The 21,900-nt window shown below is 36.7% G+C and overlaps 1 protein-coding gene across 1 annotated transcript in view; it reads right to left on the minus strand.

Moving 5' to 3' along the window:
- LOC124798427 (solute carrier family 35 member F5) overlaps positions 1-14,911 on the minus strand; it is a 166,061-nt gene extending 151,150 nt beyond the window's left edge. The window contains 1 exon segment of the mRNA XM_047261833.1: positions 14,266-14,911. Coding sequence (XP_047117789.1) covers positions 14,266-14,463 — 198 coding nt within the window. The 5' untranslated portion in view covers positions 14,464-14,911.
- Positions 14,912-21,900: the final 6,989 nt, after the last annotated feature.

Below are 21,900 nucleotides of genomic sequence, written 5' to 3' on the forward strand. Positions count from 1 at the left end.
CAATCTGGTGGCAAAAGTTTAGGCCTACACGATACTGGAGGACCATCCATGGTATTAATAAGATGCACAATATTATGCTGCACCTGTTTTGGAACTCCAGGGGGTGTATTCAGAGCAGGAAGTCAGCATAATACAGAAGCATATTTGCAGTCTTTTGGTTGCTCAGTTTGGTGCTGCGTATGATCTTGCCGTGGAAGAACCCAGTGGTAGTCTGGCCAGTCACGCTGTAAAGGAATCAAGAGCTCACAATGTCAGGTGGCATCACTGGTAGTATGCCGGGAAATCCATACCAATGACTGGCTCTGAGACATAGTCCCAAGTCCAATTCCACATGACAATACAAAATTGTTAGCTGCAAAACAGAATGTGGCCAGTGGTCGACAGGGTTGCACCAAGTGTAATCACAGTATGCTCAAATTGGAGCCTGTATCTACTAGATATTTTAGTCCAGACCTTCTGTCACTAATAAGCAGGTATTGTGATCCTGCCCAGCAGTCAGCTGTGGCTAAGATCAACTACTGCCAGCATTTGGGAACTAGCATGGACTTGTACACTTGCGTGCCCGTTCACCAAACTTTTGATGATATCAGCATGCCAACTATTCTGAGTTAGAAGACAAGTTGTTATCTGAGGATTGGCTCCTAGATCTGCGACAATAATGTTTTCTGTCTCGGCTGATACCTTCTCGTGACAGTAGTTCCCAGAGCTGTTTGCAGAGAATGTCTACCTTTGCTGCCAGCAAATCATACTCAATGTGCACAACCACTGCTCATGCTGCTGCTGCTGCTGCTGCTATACTGCTGAAGGGCTCTGCCACAGGATTAACTTGTGCAGGAGTGATAGCCTCTTATATGCAATCCACAAGTTCCGCCATGGCTTTCAATTACATTCCATTTGGAGCACTATCATTGTCGTAACTTGTGGGGGCAGGCAGATGCTCCATATTGCATATAAAGGTTGTTGGGTACTGGTATGGTTTAAAACCCCGAATGTCTTCTAGCACGAGCACCTGTCAGACACAGCCTTCTTGTGAAGCGGCGAGTCTTCAGATGAGCTCAGCTTTTAGCTTTATCTTTGTGAGGTTCTTCTGCCAGCAGTGTAATTAAATTATCCTTAACTTGCACAACATATTGATGATCTAGTTGGCTCACTACCATTAAAAACATAATTGAATCAGTGGTAACTCCTGTATAATGAAAACTTTCCTGCACTTGAGTGAACCACAGTATGGGATCGTGTGTTCAGAACGTATGGATAATCATGACACTCTGGATTCTTCTTGCATGTTGTAATTGTGTTTTTGTGTAGTTCTTTAGGCTTGGGTCACGTTAGTGCAGCTGTCAATGCAGCTGTGATTAGAACTGCACAACATTTTTAGGTATGTATCTTCCAAGCCTGCTGGAGTGTGTAAAATATCTACTCTCTGAATTATGTAGAACAATAACTTTATTATCAGATCAGTAAACAACTGCATTCAATTCGCGTATGAAGAGTTGATAGACGTTTCACATGAATGCAGAATAATCTCTTAAAAAAGCTGAAACAGTTAATGATGAGTCAGTAGTCAAGCTACACGTAACTAAGTGTAATCTCTCTAATCTCTCCAAGAATAAGAGAATAGCAAGGAATAATGAGCACTGTCACTGCAACATCATATGTGGTGGCATGTGCAATTCCACTTGACAAGCACATGAAAACACACAGCAGACAACGACGATTTGTCACTACAAGTATTTGAGCTCTGAACCACAGTTAGACTCTGATCACCACCAATAATTGGTGTCCAATGTAAGACAAAAACCACCAGTTGGAAATGACATATCATGAGTTGGTCTCAATTTGAGCAGTAATTTGCTGCAATGTTGGTTAACTTATTCCAAGTACTGACTAAACAACCTAATTACAAAAAATGTGTATACTCAACATAACAAACACAGAAATTGCAGTTTATTTCATAGGTTTGCATGCATAAAGTGGATTTAAAAAGTTGCACTTGATTGAAGCAGTTACTTACATCAATCTTTCCTACCAGCTAATTCGATTTTCCAAATCACATTCATGAAAGAAATAAACTAGATATGTCATGATTTCTTTTTAAATTAGAGAGCAGATAAGATACATAGGATGCTGAAGAATATCTCTAGATTCTTCATTTAATACAGGCTTTTGCAAGATACTTTGCATCTAACTTCCAGTCCACCAATTCAAGTTTTTCAACATTTTCATTGTGCACTACCTTTAGTCAGACAAACCTGTGAATATTCACACTTTCCTTCTTTATTATTTGGTGTAAGTCCCACACTCTTGAGAAATATTCTTGGATGAGATGCACAAATGTTTTTCAAGTAGTCTCTTTTGAAGACTCACTCCACTTTCCCATTATCCTTCCAGTAACTTTAAAACTGCCACTTGTTTTACCTACAAGCAGCTATGCGATCTTTCATTTCAGATCCCTTCAAACTGTTACACCTGGGTATTTGTATGAGCTGATCAATTACTACTGTTTGTTATCAAAAGTTTAATCATAAAATATTGCTCTTCTCCATTTAGTGACATGGATGATTTTATATTTTTGAAAATCTAAAGTAATTTGTCAATCCTTTCATCACTTTGAAATGTTATCGAGATCTAACTGGATGTATGACCAGCTTTTTTTCAGATAGTACTTAATTACAGCTTGAGGTTGCTATTAATAGTGTGTGCCAGGTCATTAATAAGCAACATGAAAAGCACAATTCTGAATGATAAAGCCATTTTAAATAACCACCATAGGGTGTCAAATTATGTTACACAATATGACCATTATTGCATCAAGTACCTATACATAACACTATTGGCCAGTTTCAACCTGTTATCACTTTCATATGCAGTTGTGTGTGTGTGTGTGTGTGTGTGTGTGTGTGTGTGTGTGTGTGTGTGTGTGTGTGTGTTTGTTTGCATGTTACATAAACATTTTAAATTTTTCAGTTAAACTTAATGTAATTATTTAAGTCTTAGAGTAGATAAGACTTTTCACAATGATTGTCATATTCAGTATTTTCTGGTTCAGGGCCCTACTTACACATCAGTACCTCTTCAAAAATTATGTTGTTAGTACAGGGGTGATTCAGAAAGAAAGAACAGATTTCAGTTGTTTACTTCAGACATGAAAGATAGAAACACATGTGCACGTCACAGGATACTGGAAGGTTCAAAGTTTCATGTTCGCACACAGACACTGTATCATACACTCAAAATGAACATCGTGCATTGCTCGAGAAACATCGAAAACGTAGACCCCTTCATTCCACACATGAATCAACAGGTCCTTGTTTATTGCATCAATAGCTTCAACAATTTGATTTCTCAGCCCATGAAGAATAGCTGCATTTTGCGTACCCATACAGAAAAAAAAAAAAAAAAAAAAATATCACAATATGTGAGGTCTGGGAGGTCAAAAGCAATGATCAAGATCTCTTCCAGTCCAACATTTGGGGGCAGTGGTGTTAAGATAATATTGCACTTCAAGGGTGCCATCATGCATAACAATGAAATAATTAGGATCTTTGCGAAGCTGAGGAAGCACCCAATTTTGCAGCATGTCCAGATATAACATTCTTGTCAAAGTTCCCTCTGCAAAAAAGGAAGGTCCATAAACTTTAAACCCAAAAATGGCATAAAATACACTCAGTTTCAGTGAGTCTCCTTCACATTTGATAAGGACACCAAGATATTATCTCTTCTAAATTCTTAAATTACAGTGGTTTACTGTGCCTGACAGATGAAATGTCAATTCATCCGAAAAGATGAGACATTTGGAAAAATGTGCTCTGCCATGTCCTTGAGAATGAAACGCAAAATTTGTACCTTCTATTATGGTTGCAGACACAATTGCTGCAGTAACTGCAACTTGTAAGGCATCATATACAGATGTCGTTTCCAAACATGCCACATCGTCATTTGAGGAAGCTGAAGTTCCTGACCTACTCATCTTGCAGACTTCCAAGGGTTCCACTGAACGTTTCTCGGATAAGCTCAGCATTTTCATCAGATGTGCATAGCCGACCAGGGCTCTTCCCTTTGCATACGCAACCAACTTCCAAAAATTTTGTATGCCAATCAGAAATCTGCTTGCGCAGAGAAAGTTTGTTGCTGAATTGATGGCAGAATGCACACTGCTCTTGATCAGTGGATTGACTTCACACAAATTCCAACACAGAAAATGATTTCTGTTCTGGTGTACACACCAAGTTGCTATAAACAAACAACAGTACAGCTATGTCAAAACTTTGAACCTTCCTCTATCCACGGACATGTGCAATGTGTTTCTGTCTTCCATGTTTTGTCTTTAATAAACAATTGATCTCTCTTCTTTCTTTCTTAATCACCTGATGAAGGTCAACACAACAATTAACAAAATTTGTTTTGTTTTCTTTTTGTTTTTTGAATTTTCATTTCAGTGGGCATAATGTATTTCCCCTGGTAATGGATATTACTGAAAATGCATTGGTATTACTAGTTAAGTATGAAACACACCACCAACACAACCACATTTAAAAATGGCCAGTGGCTAAAACTGAACAACGTTAACATACATTTGATGCAATAAAGGTCATCTTATATAACAGAATTAGATAGCATATGGTGGTTATTTAAGAAGGTTTTATCAGTCAAAAATTGCTTTGAGGCTGTGGACCCAAACAAAAAGAAGCTAATGGATGAACAGCAAGAGTCCCCAACATGCACATGTCTATGGAGCACACCGCACATACTTCTACATCTGTAGATCTCACAACATTCAATATATCAATGTGGCAAACTACGTCCTCCTTATTGACAAACTTTCATTCCAGTCACAAATGTAATTTCATACTCCACAATATATTCTTAGGAAAGCCAACACTGACAAAACTATTTCACCGGTTGTACAAGATGCAGGAGACACACGAAATACCCTGAGACTGCAAGAAGATTGTAATGGTTTCAATTGCAAAGAAAGCAGACTGTGACAAGAGTAAATATTACCAGACCACTAGTTTATGTATGCATGGTTGCGAAATACTGATACAAATTATTTACAGAAGCTTGCTAAAACTGGTAGAAGCGACATCGGTGAAGATCTGTTTATGTTCCAGAGAAATGTAGGAACACGCTAGTCTACACCAACATTATGACTTATCTTAGAAGATAGGTTAAGAAAAGTTCAACTGACATTTATAGCATTTGTAGACTCTGAGAAAGCTTTTGACTATTTTGAATGGAATACACTCTTTCAATGTAGCTGGGGTATAATAAAGGGACCAAAAGGTTATATACAACTTGTACAGTTATAAGAGTTGAAGGGCATGAAAGTGAAGCAGGATCTTTCCATTTTAAATTAACACAATTATGAACGAAAATTTACCTTGAGCACTTAGATTTTGATGTAATTTGGTGTACCTAGTGTCCCTGCATAGTTATGAATGAAAAACATAAAATTTTTTTTCGTCATTCCATTAAAAATTTTTAAGTGTTGAATTTTCAAATGTTCATTAAAAATTGCTACACTCCCCAGGATAATTAATTGTCATTTTCTCTGAAACTAGATGAAGTACAGACCTGCAAAACATGTCATTTTAAGGTTCTATAGATGAGCTTTCATTTAGTAAACAACCTGACAGTGTTTAAAATTTAAAAGTTTTTTGAAATTTTAAATATCTAAAACAGCCATATTTTGAAAAATCACAAAATTTCCTTGCACTGTGCTCTTACACTTCCCAAAGTTTCATTTTTGGATCATCATTGGATTAGGACATACAAGGAGTAAATGTTAAAATGCCTCTGGAGGAATAGGAAACAGCAGCTCTAGCATTACAACAAAATCCGGGTTAAGGAAAAAACTGAATTACTCCAGCATTTTAAAAAAAATGGTAATGGCTAATATGAATTTCATTGTATATATTCTAGACAGTGCTTTTATTTCTTTACTTTCAAATTCCAGGTTTGCAGATTTAAGACATTGAGATAATAAGATGGAGAAAAGCAACAAGTGTGCAATCTCACATTGCTTCAGTCCTTTAGGAACAGTGAACCTTAATTGCCAAACAAAAGGTGAAAACTATTTTAGAATGGAAATGTACACTTTTTTGTGAAATTCCAAAAATTGCAAAACATTGTGACAGTGTAGAAACACACTTAGTACATTTTGAAAAGAGCAGGCTGCTCAAGCTGAAATGGATGCTGGCCACAATGCAGGGCCAGACTCGAATCAAGAACCCACTTTTATTTCTCAGGTTTTGTGGACCCTTAACACTTCTCTTCAACAGGCAGAAGAGTCTCCTGTAAATAGAAAAACAATGGCATCTAAGAGATATTCTGCAGGAAAGAGACAAAGAACTGATTCTACTATGAAAAGGAATCTTTTTGTCAAGACGAAGTGCTCTGACAGTGACAACAAAGGTGTCAGATAACACTGTTTCAATCAATGTGTACAGCAACTTCACAAATTCAAGCACCAGAAAAAGCCATGATTTTAACATGCCTGCATGAATCTTTGAGTGTAAGGAAGATAAGGCAAGTGTTCAATGCCCCAAATTACATGATTCAGCAAGCAAAGGAGCTATTACAGAACAGAGGCATCTTGGAAAATCCATATCAAAAACCAGAGAAAAGTCTGCCAGTAGTAACTGCCCATACCATTTGATCATTTTATGACAGTGATGACATACGCAGGGCCATGCATGGAGTAAAGGATTGTGTTTCAATGAAGAACAGCAATGGTCAGAAAATTAAAGTTTCAAAGAGAGTTGCGTTTTATAATTTAAAGGAAGCATACAGATTGTTTACATAAAATTTTCCTAACATGCCTCCTAGTTTTTTCCAAATTTGCAGAGTTCAGGCCTAAAAAATTATTCTAGTAGGCCCTAGTGGTACACACATAGTGTGTGTACGTGTCATTCACTACAATTTGAAACTTATGACTGAAAATGCTAAGTTGAACTCAGTACAAAAAGAGAAATACATATAAACACTGCCTTGCAAAGGCTCTTTGCAATCCACTGTCAACAGAGCATCACTTGAAAGACTGTAATTCATATCTTGGAATCAGGAAATTGAGACCACAGTTCAGAAGACATTTCTAAGAAATGCTGGTAGACAATGTCACCTTCGACAGTGATGCTGGTAGACGATGTCACCTTTGACAGTGGATTTCTGTGGACATGTGCAAATAGGAAACATTACAAAAATCAACAACAGATTCATCAATTTATTTTGAAATAAGCTGTCTATGTTTGTCCATCATGACTTTACAGCCAAAAAAAAAAGTTAGTTTATGAAACACATTAGAAGCAGCCTAAAGGATTCACAGTTTGCTGTGTACTGTGATTTTTCAGAGAACTACTCATTTATGATGCAGGATGAGAGGTCCAGAGCTACCACTGGACTAGTGAACAAACCACTGTCAACCCATTTGTTGTGTAATACAAAGGAGAAACAGAAATAGAGCATCTCAGTTATGCTGTTATTTCAGACTGTCTTTAACATAACACTGTGACTATCTACTGCTTCCAGAAAAACCTCACCGACTTCTCAATAAAGCACTTTGAATCCAAAACAATATATTCTTTTCTGATGGTGCTGCTGCTCAGTATAAAATAAGAGAAACTTCTACAATCTAAATTTCCATCAAGCTGATTTCAGCAGAGAGGCTGAATGGCACTTTTCAGCAACAGCTCATGGAAGAGAGCCTTGTGATGGATTTGACAGCACAGTCAAGAGGTTGACAGCCCAAGAAAGTTTGCAACATCCATACAACAATCAAATTCTTACACATCAGCAGCTTTTCAACTAAGCAGGGAAAACATCTCTGGAGTACTCTTTACATTTGTAACTTTGCTCAAAATGACATGACTAAAACCAACAGAGCCTTTACAGTTAATTCTAGTAGAAGAAGTTGTAAGAGGCACAGATGTCCATAAATTTTTTTAATGATTTCTTGAAGCCTTCAGCTGCCATTTTCTTTATTTCCTGTATGATTGTACAAATTCGGCTTAAGGCCATTTTCAAGTATTTTATGGATGATGTTTTGGTAACAGATGATGTCATGTGTTATGAGCATAACATGATGCCTAGTAGCAACAACATATATGACATCATTTATTACCAAAAAATCATCCATAAAATACTTGAAAATGGCCTATGGCCGAATTGTACAGGAACTAAAGAAAATGGCAACTGAAGGCTTCACGAAATCATTCAAAAAATTTATGAACATCTGTGCCTCTCACAACTTCTTCTATTAGAATTAACTGTAAAGGCTCTGTTGGTTTTAGTCATTAATAATGACTGGTGCAGTATTGAGTAAAATGGTTTTTGGAAGACAACAATTACTGTGTCCATTTGATAGTTTGATCCATGGCTTTCAGGAAGTCGTGTGAGAAAAGCCGAAGATGGATTTCACGTAACAGATATTACTGGAGTCCATGTTAGTTGACATGGAGGAGGTCATTCTGTTTAAGATATGGCATTATGTTTGAATATGTTGTAAGCTTCTACAACTAATATATGCCAATTACATTGGTCAGTAGTTTTGGAGAGCACTTCTCCTAGCTTCTCATAGACATTACCTTTGCTGTCTTTCAGCCATTAAGCACAATCCCCCTCCCTTATAATGGATCTACATAACAGTGGTAAAGAGGGAGGGGCTAATTCAACAGTGTTCTATATACAATCTGAAGATCTTATATGTTTAGTGATTTCATCCATTTCCCCATGTTACTGACATTAATATCTGTCACTTATCTTTGGAGTGGTGCAAGTATTACACTGGTGCAGTCGGCCTGGATCCTCCCTTGGACAGGAACATTTGGAAACAGAGTTCGGCATTTTTGCTTATTCTTTGCCACCCTCAGTTTCAGTTCCTGCACCATCTATGAGTGCCTAGACACTATCTTTCATGTCAATAGTTTTTAAATATCACCTGAAATTCTTTAAGTTTCATGAAAGATTTCAATAAGATTCTGTTAGGGTAGTCATTTGAAGACTTCACACATTGCCCAGTTTATAATAATCCTGATAATTGTGTCAATCTATAGCAGGTGTTTCATTCTCTTTATTTATACAAGCTCATAAATTCATTACCACTGTACACATATGCACTGTTCGTCATGTTTAATTATAAGCTGAAATTACTTGTATTCTTAATATCTGTGTACTTGTTTGTAATCAGATTGTTTGGTACACGTCTCCAACATGTTAATTAACAGTGCAATAGTATAATGCTCCAAGCAATCATAATTAATATTATACTAACATACATTAATTAAAATGTTTTTGTTTCGCATTTATGTTGGTCACGTTGATTATTAATGGTGACTAGGATCTAAGTCTGACATCCTTGCTCTTCCCATCATGAACTTAGTCTTTTAAAGCTATTTCAACTCCATTACCCCTGGAAGTCATGTAGTGATAAACTCTTGTCAGCCACTTACTGCTAACCGCTAGCAATATGGCAACAATGCCGTCCTGGGTGATTAAATATCAGTGTAACTAATCTCTCATTTCCTGATTGCAGTCACATCTGAGCTACTTTTATTTTATCTATCCCACTTGCACACTCAATCTTTTTCTCGAGACACCTTTCTATCTCCTCATACTTGTCTATTCTCCTAATGGTAGCCAGTATTTGTAATCAGTTATCACTCAATCTCCTGTGCTACATTTACATTCTTGTCCTACTCCAGGTCCTAACTGGTTCATTCCATGTCACTTCAACCAATTTTGAGAAAATGTTCCAGCTGACAGTCTCAGATTTGGCTGAAATTTAGCACGCCAATGCTACCAATTGTCGAACACTCATGTACAAAATTTTAAGTTCCCCTGCCAATTAGTTCCAGAATTATGGCTTGTGAAAGAAGGTGATGTGATCCGGAAATTGCAACACACATCTGGCAATCTATCTTCAGACACAACTTCAGGTCTTAATAACTTTGAAACAATTCTGCACAGTCCAATGAAATTTTTACAACCCAGTAACGTCCACTTAGAGAACACACACTATGAATGAAAACACCAACAACATATTTCTGAGGGAAAATAAAAATTCCAAAATGTGGTTTAAAAAATCTAATTACTTTAAAAGGTACATATTGTAGGTGCCCTCTATGCCAAATATATTTCACTCAAAAAGGGTATAAATTTTTTTGTGGTAATCTTAATGTAGCCTAAACACACATAGAACTCATCTTGTCCATATCAGTCACACAAACAGAGTTACATACACACGAAAATATAAAAATTTGAAAAATTACTTGAAAAACATGGATTTTCGAAGTGTGGTAGCACAAAAGGGACAAGTGATATCCAAGCCAAATTTCAAACACTGCATAAGTAGACCATAATATAATATGTGGCAAAATTTCAACTTGTTATTGCAAGGCATTTGTGTACAATAAAAGTTGATAGAGATGTATTTGGTGCTGTTTCTTTTATCACGATTTAGCAAGTAATAGTGATGATGCAGACAGCTTGTTTTGCAGCAATTGTTGGGAACCATTACACAACAGAAAGTTAAGCAATGGTAGTTTTCAGGGACAGAATGAGTCATTGTTAGGCAGGAACAGCAAAGGAAACAAACAACAATTACAGGTTACTCATGTTTTTAAGATTCTAGTTCAGACTGGTCAGTACTGTTGTGGAAAGTCAGTATGGAGGCAGAAGAGTGTACTAGTGGTGCTTTTGTTCAAACAAGTTGCAGTATTGGTAGAGCACAAGCATCTGAATGTCATAAAACAACAAATGGAACAAAATGTGGCATTCGCTTTGTACTGTATGATCTGGATGAATCGGACCAAGATTTGTTGCTATGGAGATCTGGGATACACCCTGTGGGCACTAGAAGTACAGTTCCAGGAAACTTTAATGTTTGTTATCATCATATGAAAGTGTTTCTGGATAAGTGTTCTTTCCTACAAAGAAGTTGTTTCGATCCATTTAGGATTCATAAGAAGACAGTGAAGTGTAGCCTCAGAGAAATTGATATAAAATCAGTATTGAAAGTGAATCAGTGCGAGGGACTTAACACGAAACCAGGACAAAAGTTATGTTCCAGGTGTGTTACACTGCTAAAAAATGAAGAATATTCTGATAATTTACATGACAGTGACGAAGAGTATCAGCCACCGACAACCACAGCAGATGAGCAATAAAATACTTCAGTGAATGCTCTTGGTTTGTCTCCTATGAAGACACACAAAGTTAGGAAAAGAGACAGACCCAGCTATGGTAGAAGAAAACTACAAGAAGCTCAAATGGAATTAAAACACAAAATAGCTGACACACTAATGGTGGAAGAGGAAGAACTATCTGCTCCAAAGGAACAGAAATCATGCCGGAAATGCTCTGATTTGGACAAAATTGTGCATGATTTAAAAGAAAAATGTGCCATATCCACACACAAGAAAAAAGTAGCTATTCTTACCCTTGCACCTTCCGGCTGATCTATTGACTACACTGCAAAGGAATTCAATGTAGCTACATATATGGTAAAGCAAGCTAGGAAAATAAAAGCAACCCAAGGAGTGCTTCCACAACTTCAGCAGGCTCAGGGTAAGCAACTGAGTTCAGAAATAAAGGTGCTAGTGTCAGAGTTTTATGAAAATAATGACTACAGCCGAATAATGCCTGGAAAAAAGTATCCCAATACCAAAGTAGTTTTATCGTCTTTTTTCAGTCTTCGGCCAAATTGGGTAGTGCCTGTAAGTGCAAGTGGCACGCACAATGTTTGTGTGTGTGAGACCCATCAAAATGCTAAGATGATGTTTGCTGCTATAAAGGATTCTGGTCTCGATTACAAAGGTGTAATGAAACTGCTAGTGCGTGACATCAGTTCCTACCAGTGCATGATACACAGGTGTGAAAAGTCTCCTGGTAAGGCAAATCTTGCAGAACACATGAATAACAAACTGTATGGTGAACTCCTTATGGATGACGATGAACTTGTTTCTTATAAACAATGGACACACATGGATCGCACAAGTCTTGAGACAAAGCAAAGTACAGTGGAAGATTTTGTTGAAATGTGTTGTCAGAAAATGGACAAAATTGACCACACACAGCTTCACAGCAACAGCACAATCGGCTTACCTCCAGTTTTGTAAGGATAATTTGAAACAAGATGAAATTATAGTAATACTAGACTTTTCTGAAAATTATTCATTTATAGTTCAAGATGCCATCCAAGGATATCATTGGGACAACAGTCAAGCAACTCTCCAGCCATTTGCGATTTACTTTTAGAGGTGAAACAGGTGATGTGTCTGTCATGAACCTGTGCGTTTTCAGTGACTGTTTAATTCATGGTGCCATTGCAGTTCATGCCCACATTCGCACTGTCAGGGCATACGTGGAAAACAAGCTGCCTCACATACATTTTGCGAAATATTTCAGTGATGGGGCAGTTAGTCAGTACAAAAACTGTAAAAATCTCAAAAATTTATGGGTGCATTACCACGATTTTTAGATTCACACAGAACGGAATTTTTTTGCAACAAGTCTTGGTCAAAATGTATGTGATGGTATTGGTGCCATCATTAAGCGCATGGCATCACGAGCTATTTTTTTCTGCAGCACCCTACAGAAGGTCACATTCTAACACCTCTTCAATTATTTACCTGGTGAAATCAGTCGAAGAGTTGCTAAAATGCAGACTAGAACGTGTTAAAACTGTTCCAGGCACAAGGAGCCATCATCACTTCTCTCCAGCGGACTCTGACAATGTGCAGATGAGCAGACTGTCTGGTTATAACTATATGTTCATGCACAACATGTGTCTTCACAGTGTGTCTGACTCAGGATTCAGAAGCAAAAGCAGCAACATACAACCAGGTTGCTACGTTATTGCTGTTTATGATAACAAATAGTACTTAGGATGTGTTTCAGAGTGCTGTGAAGCAGAAGGCGGTGTATTTGTGAACTTCATGGCACCAGCAAGATCATTTCATTGGCCACGTTTGGCAGACAGGTGTTTGATTCCTTTTGAACATATTCTTATGTCAGTTCCAGTTCCTACCACAGTATCAGGAAGACAGTACAATTTACCACTCAATGTACAGAGTACAGCAGCTAAAGTGTGGGAGAACTTCTGTTCGAATCACAATTGACTGGTTTTTAGCAGTTAAGGTGCAGCAAACATTAATGATAGGTTGTGTTAATCTGTCTATATGTTGTTGCTTAGTGATTAAACAGTTGTGAGAGGATAAGAAGAGGCAGAACAGTTTACGATATGTTTTTACAAAATTGTGATGTGGAACAATGGCCACATCACCAAATACATCTGTCAACTTCCATTGTATACAAATGTCTTGCAATAAAATGCTGAAATTTTGATATATATATCATTATGGTCTACTTATGCAGTGTGTGAAATTTGGCCTGGATACCACTTGTCCCTTTTGTGCTACCACACTTCGAAAATCAATGTTTTTCAGGTAATTTTTCAAATTTTTGTATTTTCATGTGCATGTAACTCAGTTTTTGTGACTGATATGGGCATGAGTAGTTCTGTGTGTGTTTAGGCCACATTAAGCTTACCACAAAAAAATTATACCCTTTTTTGAGTGAATTATATTTGGCATAGAGGGCACTTACAGTATGTACCTTTTAAACTATTACAGTTTTTTAATTATATTTTGGAAATTTTTATTTTCCCCTCAGAAATATATTGTTGGTGTTTTGATTCATGGAGTGTGTTCTCTAAATGGATGTTACTGGGTTGTAAAAGTTGCAGTGGACTGTGTGGAATAGTACCAAAGTTATTAAGACCTGAAGTTGGGTCTGAATGATAGATTGCTAGATGCAGGTTGCAATTTACAGATCACGCCACCTTCTTTCATAAGTCATAATACTGGAACTAATTGGCAGGGGAAACTAATACTTTGTACATGAGTGTTGCACGCGTCGTAGAATTAGCGTACTAGATTTCAGTCAAATCTGAGACTATGAGCTGGAGCCCCTGGTTGAACTGACATGGAATGGCCCAACAGTAAACAAATAGCCCTCCCCACTCATCATACTTATGTCTAGTTTCCTGACATCTAAATATCTGGTTGCGGCAACATATTTCATGCAGATTGTCATCTCCTTTCACTGAATCTTGCTGCGATAATTTCTAGACAGTAATAGACCAAATCTTTTTTTATCTTAGATGGATATTTTCGGTCGTCATATGTTAACTTCTGCTAAGTTTTCTAACAGTGTAAACAAGAACATGTATTTAACAAAGAAACCCAACATTACATATTTTATTACCTTGGTCAGCTCTGACGATGACACCCAAATAATATCAACTAGCAGGAGAACAAATAAGCCCAGAAGCAAACGCTGTGATTTATTCAACATTCCGCTGAATGATGCGCCAACATCTATAAGTCTCACAACAAGACTCATTCTGGTCCATAATGTTCTCAAGAGTTCACAATTTTCCTCTCTTTGACTACATAGCTGCATATACTACTTGTCATATGGGGGCGTTAACACGTAAGTCGAGATAACAGTTTTCACTTGGCGAAGGATACATTCCGGGTGCTATCTAATTTCCGCATAACAAACTATAAACTTGTCACTGCAAAGAAGCAGTCCATGTGTTGTTCGGCGATTTAAAACGATTACAAACTAATGAAGTTCCAATAAAAACAAGACTCGGATACGCGGGTAATAATTTCATAACAGTTGAAACATCGCCATCAGACATTGACGTCATTTGCAGACGACGTTCTTAAACATCACATGAGAATGACAGTGCTGTTGCCACACGCGCCAACAAATTTCAAAAAAGTTGCCGTATGAAGAGAAACGTGTAAATTGCAGTTGTCAAACGTTTGATGGGGGATGACACCACTTATATAACTATCTTCCCTCGGTACCACAAAAACATTTTTGGTAATCGGTGCAATTGTTAAGATCTGTGGCGTACGCAGTGTACCAACCTCCTTGCACTGTACAATTGTTAAAAGGTCTTTGCTATACAGACCATAGGATTTGTTTAGAGGACTTTGTGCGCAACGGACACGAATCTAAAGTCTTCGAAAGGGAAAAATCATAGTTATCGTAGGCATGACGGTCGTCAGAGCGGAATCTAATTCGCGTAGTAGTGGCATTTCTAAACTAGGAAATTATTTATTTATTTATTTTATCCATCTTTCAGCACCTACATGCAATCGGTGTCGTCAGAAGAGTTACAGCTATTTGTACATTATGTTTTACATACCAAAATATTACATAGTAAATATATAGCAACGTTGTAAACTATTAGCTTACAACAGCCTCTACACCTAGATCCATACATAACAGTAAGCCATAATTTATCAGCAGTAACATGCAATAAATGTTGTCAGAAGTATTATAGCTATTTGTACATTATGTTTCGTATAGCAAAAATATTACATGGAAAAAAAGATAGTGTTGTACCCTATTAGCTTATAGCTAGCTGCCTCTACATCCATAACTATACATAACAGTAAGCCTTAGTTTATCAATAAATTAGATCATCTTTACAACTATTCTGAAATTCTTCTACACTGTAGAAAGTGTTTTTCTTCATCCACACTTTGGTTTTAGTTTTGAAAATATCCATTGAAACCAATTGAGCCTGTACGGGTAAAGTGTTGAATAATTTTATGCCTATGTATTCATAGCTAGATTGGGTTTTCTTAAGCCTGGTTGTGGGTATATCAATCATATTTGTTTGTCGAGTATTGTGTTGATGAACTGATTTCCTTATAGTGTAGTGGTTTAAGTTTTCTTTTATGTTTAATAGGCAACAATATATGTAAAGAGATGGGACTGTGAGAATTTTTAAGTCTCTAAAATAAGGTCTACATGAGGTCTTGTTGTCAGTGATTCCGTACAAACGTCTAATTGCTTTCTTCTGCCAAGTGAAAATTTTTTTGGCTTCTGGAGAGTTACCCCATAAAAGAATGCCATATTGTAGATGGCAATGAAAGAAGGCATAGTATGACTGAAGCAATAAATCTTGTGTAACACATGTGTGTAGTTTGGCTAGTAGGTAGATAACTCGTGATAGCTTTCGACATACATAATCTGTATGTGTGTCCCAAGTTAATTTTGAGTCAATGTGTATTCCTAGTAGTTTAACAGATGATAACTCCATGTTACTGTTTGATAAACTGAAGATTATCTTGACAGTCTTTTCATGGTTCATAGATAAGTCATTAGCTTTAAACCAGATATTAGATATTTTGAGACACTCTTCACTTTCCTCCTTCAATATGTTTATATCCTTTCCAGAATTAGCTAATGTCGTGTCATCAGTATAGAGGATAGATTTACAGGGTAAGTTGTTCGGAAAGTCATTTACAAACAATATAAATAGTAGAGGGCCAAGCACTGAGCCCTGAGGAACACCTCGTTTTATACTTAAAGTCTGTGACTGTTGGTCATTATGCTTTACTATTTGTTTTCTATTGCTGAGGTATGATTCAATTAGTGAGAGTTCCAAGTGTTTGATTCCATAGCAACACAGTTTATCTAATAATAATTTGTGGTTAACTGAGTCGAAAGCCTTACTCAAGTCAATTAGAATGGCTTCAGCAGATAATTCTGACTCAAATGCGCTTAGTACAAAAGAGATAAGGTTTTCAACTGCTTTGACTGTTGATAAGTTTGACCTGAATCCATACTGAGAATCATTTAATATATTATTGTCTGATAGGTGTATTCATATTTGCTGCATTATGCAATGTTCTATTATTTTTGAGAGAATAGGCACAAGTGAAATTGGTCTATAACTATTGATACAGGACTTGTCACCCTTTTTGTATAATGGTATGACAACTGTTTTTTTGAGACATTCTGGAAAGTGTCCACTCGAGAGCATCCAGTTTATCAGTATGCAAAGAGGGTATGTTATGAGATCTACAACTTTTTTAATTACATAGTTTGACAGGCCATACACATCTTCAGATCTAGAGTATCCTAATTTAGAGGTTGCTTTAATTATATCAGTTACTTGTACTTCTCTCCATTTACAAGCTGACACTAGGTTTGTAATGTTTTATTGAAAATTTCTGCCAGATATGGGGTGAGAAATAGGTGTATGTGTTGAATTGGAATTCTGGTTGCTATGAGTTGGAAGGCTAAGATTGGCAGAGTTGACAAAAAAGTGATTGAAATCATCAGCAGTGACGTTAGCAGCATTTGTGTTGTCTTTGTAGATTATATCCATACCTAGCTCTGCTTTTATTACTTTCCATGCAGCCTTACATTTATTGTGTGATATTTCAATGAAATCACCATTTGCCTTACACTTGGCTATTTTAATTTCAGATCTATATTTTCTCTTCAGGTTTTTGTAAGTTTCTTTATCTACTGCTCCCTTTTTGATCTTATCGTGACAAGTAATTACCAATAGTCTCAGTTTTGTAATTGGGGTGAAAACCACTTCCGTAAAGTTGAGTGGCTAGGTTTCCTAACTTTTTTGTTTTTTTGTTTTTTAACCAGTGGACAGCATGTGTGGAAAATTTCAGAAATGATTCTGAGGAATGTGCTGAAGGCTTCATCAACATTTCTGGAGGAATGTATAACAGTATTCCAATCTATAGACAAGTTTTTCTCTATACTTGCTAATATTTGTATCTGTAGATAGTCTGACACACTGAATTTGTTCCTCGTCTTCTTTTGGTTTTTTAGTAATTAGTTTCACCCATATACCTCTATGGTCTGACAGGTAATCGACATTAAGTAAGCCTAGCTCAAAATCACATTTGTATACATTTGTTATTAGATTGTCAAGACAGGAGGAGTGCCTTGTAGTACTTTCATTAGCACAAAAGAGATTATAGGATCTTAACATATTTACTAAATTAACATTTCTGGCTGTCATTTTCCTAATGTCTATGTTTAGATCCCCAAAGATTAAAATTTTGTATTTAGTATATTTTTGTATACTGATCACAAGTTTTTCTAAACGTTCTATAAATTGTTCTACATTACTTTCAGGAGTGTGATATAAAGACACAGTTATGAGCTGTATACTAGGTATAATAAAAGCAGCTGCTTCAAAAACACCTTTAGTGCATAGGTCACTAACTTCAAGAACAGAAAACTTTAGGTCTAGATCATTGCTAATATATATGGATGAACCCCCATAGGATTCTCTGGGTCTGCAGAAGTATGTAGCTATACATAAAATCATTCTTTTGTTACTTTTTAATAGTATACCAAGCTCATCAGCTTTATTTTTCAGAGACCTGACATTTAAATGCAGAAATAAGATAGAGTTACTGTCACAGGAGGGGAGGAGTACAGTATTATGGGGCAATGAAGAACAGTTAATTGTTTTTTCAGCCCTGGAATCTATGTTAGGTGGCGGTTTAATCGCATCCCTGAAGTGCATTATAATTAAAATGCAGACAGTGTGGAAAAATTCTCTGCATACAAGTGTAATAACAGCGTATAACTGATCCCATGTTGTTTTCGTTTTTAGAACAATTTTCTAGAGTATGTGGAAGTTCAGTAGCATATTCCCCATCTATGTGTGTAGATATTCATTCGTTTGAGAGAATAGATGGAGGCCATGGCTGTACTGAGAGGGTGGCGGGATAGGTACACCACAGCCGTAGGCACAGAAGGAGCGCAAAATTCGTCGAAAAGAAAAGACAAAACGACGGATTAAGAATTAACCAGGAGAGGCGTGTGAGCTATCCTACGCCCCTTTTCCTATCCTCTGTGTGTGATAAGAAGCCTTTCCTCTGACCACCGATTGTAAGTAACCATGGTGTTGCCACAGTGTCATTTCATCAAAGAAGCATAATAATAAAAAAAAAGAGCGCTACCGAACACACGTCTATCGCTGGCACAGTTTATGTAACAGCACTGCTGTTGGTATGCAGGGATGCCACTTGCAGCTTCCTCATGCTCAACACTGGAGTTCTTGCCAATGCTTTCCAACATTATTGCAGGATCTCAAAGCTCGGGCAGTGCATGATGAAGAAAATGTGCTATTTTACCGGTGGCTTCCGATTTTTGCCGATTTATTATGACTGAGGACTGGAACGAGAAATGATAATGGAAAAATCAAGGAACAAAGATTGAGGGGATATGTAATTTACTTGTCCCTCCAGCCAGTACTTTTGCTATTTCCAAGGTTTAGTTGATACGATCTGTTGTGTAAATAAAAACAAATTAATGAAAGAACCTTCTGCGGCTGATTAATAATATTATGGAGATTGTCAGTCACTGTGCCTACAGACAGTTATACTTTGTTCATCTGAGTTGAACGCTCATGCAAACAACTGTATGCTCTGCCATTTGTCATTGGCTGCATTGCTCAGGCATCTGATATCATAAGAATTATGTATTAAGCCGGTTTCACACACGCATCAAAGGTGTCGCCAGAGCTAGTAGCATACTGCAGTTGCATGTACGACCTTCCAGTTTTTAGTGGAACAACTTAATAGACGCCACTTTTGTCATGCCAAGCTCAACTTGGTTGTACTTCATTGCGCCAGTTTCCTTCCAGCACTGCTCCCTGGTGGCAGTATTTAGAAACACAAGTATTCTGTCACAGCAATGGTCGAGAGGTACACTTTCGCTCCTTCTGGAACTACAAGAACAGCAACCTATGACTGATTTTCTGCAGCAGTGGGTGTATATGTGCTTATGGGGAGAGGAGGGTTCTATATTTGCAAACCAATGACATAGTCCACAATCTTAAAAGATTTTTGGGTGAATAAATAAATAAACTTAATATATGTAACCAAAAAAGCGAGTTGTATAAACACTCGTGACTTGTGTTACGGAGCATTTTATAAGATGTGAATTATTTGAGGGAAATAGTTCCACAGTGTGATGTCGCAGCTCTTAAACTAAAAACTGGTTATTCTAAATGCCTGTATAAAAGAATACAATACGATTCTAAAATCTTGGAAGAGTGGCATCTCTGCAGATGATACTTCTACGCAAGCTACTGGTTCTTTTGCTATTGCAGACACCGTTTTCGTCCCCGAGTTTTATTTATTTCATAAATTTGTTAGTGGCCCCTGATTTATCCCTGTGCGAATTTTGATACAAAATTTGGCTTTCGTCTTCCTTGTATTTAACTCTTGTCACAGCTCTAATGCCACAACCTGCACTATAACATTCATACTCAAGCAAAGCATTTGACTCAGTATCACATGAGATAATTGTTAAAAAATTAGAATATTAAGTTGTTGTGGACAAACCACTTAATTTGATTAAGTCATAAATAAATTATATATGTTAATGACTTCTCAAACTATATAGCCTGCAAAAATGTTTTATATGCTGTGATATGACCGTGAACTCCACAGGTGAGAGTATACAAGACGTGGTAAACAAAAATAATGAAGTTTTGAAAAATGTAGGGTGTGGTGTATTATTGGCCAGTTATGTATAAACAACACAAAAATTGAGGAAATTTATTTTAAACTGAAGGTATTTAAAGAAGAGATTCACAGTGTCAAACTACTGGGGTTAAAATTAGACCAAAGGCTCTCATGGGATGGCCGTATAAGCTATTTAACAGGCAAATTTGCACACATGATATTCCTGCTGCATAAACTAAAATATCCTGTCAGTAAAAGATTATTGATGCTTTGCTACTACACGTTCTTTCAGCCACAGCTACAATGTGGGAATCTTTTATGAGGTAATTCAACAGGCACAAACTGTGTATTCAAATGGCAAAAAAGGCATTTAGATGTATACAAGGATTGGGTCCAAGAGAAACCTGTAAGGAGAACTTCAGCCTATTAAACATAATGGCCCTCCCACGTCTCTATACGTATAACTGCTTAATATACGTAAAAGAAAATATACAACAATATACACAGAATGGATTTACATGTGGACAGCACTAGAAACAACTGCATGCTTGATATACCATGTTCTAGGCTGTCACTGACACACAACAGTCACAAACACCAAGGTCTAAAGTCATATAATAAACTGCCACAATCAGTCAAAAACTCACCTTCTTTAAATTACAGAGGTATTAGACAAAGGTTTTAAAAATAAAGCATACTACTCAAATGAAGAATATCTTGGAAGTAATTTCGAAGGAATGTATAAACAAGGAAATAATGTAACTATCATTAACTAAATGTGTAAAACTGTATAATTAATTCTTGAATGTAACCTGTATAATGATTATTACTGAAAACTTCTGATCAGTAAGAATTTTATGTATTTATATGTATTTATGTACATGTAAAATGATGATGTATGTAAAATGTACAAATTAATAACTACAAAAAAGATGTATGTATATATGTGCATAATGTACAATACATGATGTATAATTTAAAAATTAGTAACAACTATATATTTATGAATATGTAAAATGTATTTTGATGAAGCCAATTACATGGTAACCATACTGAACATCTAATAAATAAACATATGGAACATATATATTAAACATACCCAGCAATATTATTTCAATTGAGGCCATATTGAAAGCTGTGAACCACATTAGTTGCGTGTGTGAACTTACCTTTAGGTATTGTGCAAATTAAACTCTGGTACATCCTAGAGCATCGAAAATCACAATTTTCTTTACTAATTCTTCTATGAAATTTGAGAGTCAGTTTCACTGTGCTTAATTGTCATTAAACCTAAATAAAAATTAAATTTTGTAAAATATGCATAGAAAGAATTTTTTTAGGGGAGAGTGGACGCAGTTAGAGTGGGCGCAGTTTTGATGGTCCTACCAGGAGAACAGTATGTATTCGATACGATTCTGATGGAAGTGTGGAGACTTCAGAGCAGTTTCTAAAAACAAAGTGCTGAAAAGCAGAGAATGCTGTGTAACGGCCTATTCACACTGGCCATGAAAGCACTATCACGTCACAGCACCATCATACCTAGGTGTGGCCGCCGAGTGATCACAGGTATTTTCTTCGT

This window comes from Schistocerca piceifrons, chromosome 5, assembly GCF_021461385.2.
Source record: "Schistocerca piceifrons isolate TAMUIC-IGC-003096 chromosome 5, iqSchPice1.1, whole genome shotgun sequence".
In the NCBI taxonomy this organism is placed as follows: Eukaryota; Metazoa; Arthropoda; class Insecta; order Orthoptera; family Acrididae; genus Schistocerca; species Schistocerca piceifrons.